This window comes from Pollachius pollachius (genome assembly GCF_949987615.1).
Source record: "Pollachius pollachius genome assembly, chromosome: 17".
In the NCBI taxonomy this organism is placed as follows: domain Eukaryota; kingdom Metazoa; phylum Chordata; class Actinopteri; order Gadiformes; family Gadidae; genus Pollachius; species Pollachius pollachius.
Genome location: NC_136950.1, coordinates 16,919,610 through 16,926,079, shown reverse-complemented (window position 1 = coordinate 16,926,079; position 6,470 = coordinate 16,919,610). Strand labels below are relative to the sequence as shown.

General features: G+C 40.5%; 1 protein-coding gene across 1 annotated transcript; it reads right to left on the bottom strand.

The window, feature by feature from the left end:
• Positions 1–546: 546 nt before the first annotated feature.
• LOC307088881 (myelin-associated glycoprotein-like) lies at positions 547–6,470 on the bottom strand. Its single transcript, XM_079754936.1, has 8 exons — positions 6,239–6,470; positions 5,942–6,011; positions 4,740–5,114; positions 3,477–3,800; positions 3,082–3,339; positions 2,882–2,954; positions 2,484–2,517; positions 547–1,426 (listed from the first exon to the last, which is right to left on the bottom strand). Exons 2-8 carry the CDS (start codon positions 6,006–6,008, stop codon positions 1,229–1,231), a joined length of 1,329 nt encoding a protein of 442 aa, XP_079611062.1. The 5' UTR covers positions 6,009–6,011; positions 6,239–6,470; the 3' UTR covers positions 547–1,228.

Genomic DNA, 6,470 nt, shown 5'->3' with positions numbered 1-6,470 from the left:
TCTCCAGTAAAATCTGTAGACAGACAAACATATAAAATTAATGTGTTGAGGGAAGTAATGTACACTTAAGCGCTGTTTGATAGTAGGCCTATATTGGAATAAACTGTTTGAGAATTTAGCAAATAGACGATTATGAAATCCTGCATGAATCTATTTTCATAGATGAAGGGTTTCATCTGAGAAGGTCACATGGAGAAACATCACAGATATTTTGAATGTCAAATGTCTGCAGAGCAGAGGAGATACATTGCCATCTGGGACAATCTACACTTCCACCAATCTGATCTTGTCCAGAACCAGTTCCATCAGCATCCACACTCACTCCAATCCTCCCTACCATACTCTCAAGGGCTGTGTACTATGGAGGGGTCTTGAGGACCAAAATTAAATGCAATGTTGAAGATGAAAATGCAATTGCAGTAATGCTTTTTATTTTTCGTAATATACACATTATTTGACTCAGATATACAATTAAAATGCTATCTCATTTTAAAACATGTCAGCTTAAATGTGGACGATATCCAAATGAAAATTAAAACAATTTGCGTTTGCATTTTCAAACTATGGCACGCTTCAAAGTAGACAATATTAAAATGCAAATGAGTGGGTGGGACAAACTCCAACCATTGGGTTACTGGCTGAACTTTAAAATCAGTGTCACCCTTCACATCACATCCTCGTCCGCTGTGGACATACCTGCTCTCCAATGGGTGAAGTTACTCCCGCCCACTTATTTACATTTGAATATTGTCCACTTTAAAGTGGACAATATTCAAATTTTAATACAAATACATTTTTATTTGCTTTTCATTATTGTCGACTTTATAGAGGGGGCATTTTTGGAAAAGGGTTGGATAAAATGATTTCATTTAAATTGTATTTATGACTCATTTACATACTATGCCAGCTTCATACAATGCATTGCATATGTATTCCTGTCGCAGCATTTTATCTTGAGCTGTCCCTTAAAATTTAACGAAATGCAGTGTTTCTTTGCAGCATTTTATAAAAGCGGTCATTCCTAACATTTTACTTGCTGTTGATTTCCTAAACATCAAATAGCCCTGCAGGGAGTCGTTCAAACTTTTGTTTTGGTTTAATGGTGCCTTAGAGACAAAAAAGCATAAGGGGTGCCGTGTTTTAGAAACGTTTTGCAGAAAGCCATAGATGCTTAAGCAGGATATGTTTACACTGACATGAGTGGATACTAAAGAGATCCCAGTCCAAACTATTCAGCTCCTCTCCAGTTCAGCCCTGATCTGTTTGTTCTTAGTTGAGCAGTGATCTCAGCGTACTCTGAGGTCTGCTCCTCCCCCTGGGGGAACACCAGGCCTGGGTTCTGCACAGCACCTCGCTTGGCAAAGTCGATCTCTCCGTAGTGGATCTCCTCTTCCACCTGCTTGTCTGACGCCTCGAATATTGGATTCTGTGGAACAGCATTGATACATGAATACATGACCTGAAAGAAGAGTAAACGAGTGGTTCCCATAGAATAATGGCAAACCTACTATGATAACATTTGAACAATATGTGTTTATTGAGGTAGCTGAGTACATTATGCTTATTTTGGGAGAGCTAAGATAATGTTTAATTATTGGAAGGCTAAGTATGATGGCTAAGTATAGCATAGTCATCAGTCCCTTAGTTGGCTCTGTGAGTGTGTGTTGTGATTGACCGCTTGTGTATGAGATGAGATATTCTAAAGAGCAGAAACACTGCTTGGCTGAATGTGTCAATATCCCAGGGCCCAATTGAGCCCAAACGATCGTTTCAACTCCTCCTCACGTACCAGCTACTTTCACGTGTTTAGCGCTGCAGTCCAATTCATCTGAATGAGGAACAAATGTATTTTACATACCAGGAGAGCCGGCTTTATTCTAATCCCCTTATGTTCAGTCATCCTGGTCCAAACGATTAAGATTTAATAGTGTACGTTGCATAATCATGTTCCTAGGCCCCCATGAATCTTGTTTTTTTTTTATTAAAAAATAGCTTTACACGGAGGAGTGCCCACACACTGCAGCGGATATTACAAATGTTGAATTGGGAAAAAACTAACGGCTTGGAAGGCTTGATGGAAGAGCAACTATCAGTCTTCTGCTTACATTTATAATCAAAATGACTTGCTTTAAGTACCGTTTATTTGCATTTGTTCTTTGCTTGATTATTCCCTTGTAGACAATTGTATGTGTTAATTCAATCAGAATATTTGCTAAATTGTAGCAAAAATATAGAATTTTAGTCAGGCATGCAAGAAGTACTATTATTTAGTTTTTTGCAAGCACATTTGAGAATGCTTAAAATAAGACGATGTACAGAAATTACTGCATCCTACAAAAACGTTAATGACATCACATCGTCCACATTGAAGTTGTTTTCTTCAATCAGTTCAGTATACTTGGTAACTTTGCCTTCATAGGGTAAACTATTACACGTTCAAGTGCAGGATGCTAGTACGCTGTCCACCACTGTGTGAGTCCTACCTGTTGCTGGGTTGAAGGGTTCTTCAATAACCACCTAAAAACACGAGGTGGGATCACGGGTTAGAACGGAGACGGACCCAGCACAAATACTGGAAAGGTTCATCTTGACTCATCATTGTTCAAACTAAATGATTAATTTATGCATATATGTATAAATATATAACAGAACCATCAACAATATTAATAAACACCCTTATTTTAAGATTCTCAAGTTGATTCTTACTTCATCGTGGATTATCCCTAACGTATAGACATTTAGATCCTTATCTATATCTATAATTCTATGCAGATATTGATCTAGATCTCTACAGATATTGATTTATACGTATCCAAATGTATATCTACAGCTATATATCTATAGCTATAGATATAGATTTGTGTTAGTGTGTTTTACTTACAAGACAGAGATGACCAGACCAATAAAGAAGACGGTACCAAAGGATCCACCAATTATCAGAGGGACATTCGAATCTGCAGGACATAAAACATTGTAGATCACTGGGGCATTGTCATATCCATTTAGAGATTTTAGGGATATAATTGGGATACTTGTTAGAGTAAAGTATTTTATAGGGTCTATGGGTAGAAGTTGATTTACCGAAGGTTAGCGTAATCTCTTTTGATGTTTGGTTTCCCAAGGGATTCGTGGCCACGCAGTAGTAGATTTCTCTGTAGCTGGACACATTGAAGCTGTACAAAGATCCATCAGACACGTTCAGGGGTCCCTCCGCACTGCTCCTGAACCAGGTGAACCGGAGGACGGGGGGGTTGGCTCTGCTGGTGCACGTCAGGTTGACCACACTGCCCAGCGACACCGTGGGGGGGCTGATGGAGGCCTGGGTATCCTTCGGGGAATCTACAGGAACACAAGATGAGTCTTCAATTTCAAGCTATGGTCCCGCTGTTGACGGATTTGAATGCAGCATGTAAACTCTTTCTTTGCGCTTCTCTGCCGTCCCGGCTCACTGATTGGACCGTCTGCTGGTCACTCACAGGAAACGTTGAGCGTCACGAAGCTCTCTGCTGTTCTGATGCTGGGCCTGCCTGCTGGGTCCTTCACGGGATACGCCGCCAGACAGGTGAGGCGGACTCCGTCATGTCGGTCCGACAGATTGATATCCAGCCGCCGTGTCCTGACGTTAGGCTCTTGGTCTCCGTGCGGTTCCGGCCGGCCCTCAGGGCCTCCTGACAGGATCCAGCTCAGGTGAGGCGGCTCGGTGGGACAGGGTGCGATGGCCCTGCAGGTGAACGTTACCCTGCTCCTCTCCATTAGTGGTCCCTCCTGGAGGGTCTGTATGGAGGGTGCTGGGGCTGAATCTACGTGGTTGTTTTCAATAAACATTTATATTAGGCTGAAATGTAGCTTTAATATCCACATGAATGAATTCAGCATGTTCAGTGTTGACCAGTATATTCCATAGGGGAGAATAATCATGGGGAGGGAAGTGTGCTACAACCCATAGTCCATAATAAGTATTATTACAATATGACACTGGCATAAAACATTGTTAAAACATTCTATAAAGGGAAACTACAATTACATGGTATCGATACTTAAATTCTAGACAAGGAGAACAAGTATGTCTACCTATTCAGGTAGTAGCCAAAAATTAAGAATGATCATAATAACAGGGTTCCTACGCAGTATGGAAAACTGGAATTTAATTTGCGTCATTTCCAGGTCTGGATAAGTATGGATATGAGAAAAGAGTATTGACAAGTGTTTGTGTTTCCAGACTCTTATCTCACTTTCTAAAATAAAATATATTAATATATACAAATCAAAACAAGCTGACTACCGCAACATAGCCTACCTGTGATGATATGAAACTAATCAAGCTGTCTTGAGAACGGTGTTTGGTTACCATGGTTAACTTTCGCCGCACGACTGTGCGACTTGATGAAGGATACCAAGTGGGGAAATAAAGCTCGATGCAAACTATGCTTGAAATCGTTTGACATCTCCAACATGGGGGAGGTGGCAAATTTAAGCCATATGCAGGGGCAAAAGCGCTGTAGTCTCTCAACGTTTTTTTCCCATTTATTTACATAAAAGCATCTTATAATTGTTATTCAGGTGTTTAATAGTGACTGAAAATTCTCAGAGAAGTCTGGAAATTTGAGTCTGGAAAAGTATGGAATTTTGAAATGGAAAATGTGCAGGAACCCTGTTATAATATTAAAATAGGAATACAAACAATTATAATAATGACAGTAATCAAAAAATAGACCCCCAAACCAAAAGGGTTCTCCTACCGTTAACTGTGATTGTAAGAGGATTGCAGATGTCAGTTGCCCTGTAACTTCTTTCCACTCTGAAGTAATACACGCCAGCATAACTTGAGTTCATGTTTGTAAAAACGGTTGTGCAGTTGTATTCACTCATATTCCCAATGATACTAATTGGATTTGTATTATTGGTTTTGCTGCCGTTGAAAACCACACTTTCTGGATGAGGCCCAAAATAGTGAGTCGATTTTAGCCATAAACCAATAAGGGGTTTGTTTTTATCCAGTAGATTTGATGGTACTGAATCAAATGAACATGGAATTTGCAAACAAGTGTCACTCAGTGCCTCCATCTTGTTTGGCATAGATGCATTAAGGGCTGCAGGACAGTCTCCCTCACCACCTGCAACACAAGCATTTTTTACCCAAATTGGCCAATGACATGCATCCTTCCTGTCACCACCACATCCTCCTCCAACAGCCTGGCCACATCTCTACTAGACCGGCATCACATTCTGAGCATGGATACCGGCTTCATTTCAGAGATTGATTACATGCAGATTAGCATTTAGTCCATTAGGTGTAAAACAATTGACTCATTCTGGGTCCATTGAAGGGGTTGTTCGGAGTTTTGGACATCAGACCTCATTTCCAAGTGAGCCAGTGTCGCATTGCATTTAGTTTATACTTCCCTGTAGTTGGAAGCAGTATACGGCAGCGACGGACTGATATTACAAAGGCACCTACTATTAGGTGTCCCTGACTGGAGTGTGCTTCTCTGTTAACGTTCTGCTCTAGTGAATTGGTTGCTACACCGGAGCAAAGTAAAATTCCGCCACTGCTGAGAAAGTAGTCCCTCAAAATGTTATTCGATAATTGCGATGAAAGAACAGTATTCTATCAACACAGACATTAACATCGACAGTCTGGCGTTATAATTGATTTGCCTCGGGTGTACTGTGGAGTGGGTAAAACTGTTTTTATTGGCAGGCTAGCAGGAACCGTCGACCTGCGCTAACCTAGCACCAGCGATCTCTACAACTAGAAGGACTGAATGAAACCTGTTGAAAACAGTCTCCAATGAAAGATAACACACTGGCTCACTTGGAAATGAGGTCCAATGTCCAAAATTCCGAACAACCCCTGACGGGTCTGTTGGCGAGCCAACACCTAAACATATTCAGTGCTTGGAACTAAATATTCACAATATAACAAATGAACACCACTGACCTGCAACAAAGATGACATTCAGTAGCATTTCAAACTGTATCATCGTGATGCATCTTGTGAACCTCATCTCCTGCATCATGATTTCAAAGAAGGAGTGAAGGTATACTCGTTTTAGTTTTTGATGTGGCCTGGGTAAAGGTACCTATTGTACATCTTCATTGTTACAAATACAACAAATAAGGAATATGGAAAAACAGTAGGCTACATGGAAAAACAGAAGTTACAAGAAAATGCATTAATCAGTTTATTCTAGGCCTGTAAAAAATGACATATATAAATCCTGTTTTAATTCCTTACCGTGAGCAGTAGGTGCTTTTTCACAGCCAACAGGCAGGGTTTGTTCTAAAAGAAGAACAGTGTTGCACTAATGCGGTGTTAGAGATAGGTAAACTTAAATACCAAAGTTAGGATACTTCCCCCTTTAGCGATTGTCCCTATGTGACCACTCTGTTTATGATCCATGCACGGCTAATCGACCTGGATGTCAGCTATTAGTAATTGTCTTAGATATTCTCCTTGAGTGAGGAGA

Coding starts and splice junctions, on each gene's coding strand:
- LOC307088881 (XM_079754936.1), bottom strand. CDS start 6,008: ATGAGGTTCACAAGATGCATCACGATGATACAGTTTGAAATGCTACTG. Junction 3,801..4,739: donor TCTTACAATCACAGTTAACG/GTAGGAGAACCC, acceptor ACAACCACGTAG/ATTCAGCCCCAGCACCCTCC. Junction 2,955..3,081: donor AGAGATTACGCTAACCTTCG/GTAAATCAACTT, acceptor TATGTCCTGCAG/ATTCGAATGTCCCTCTGATA.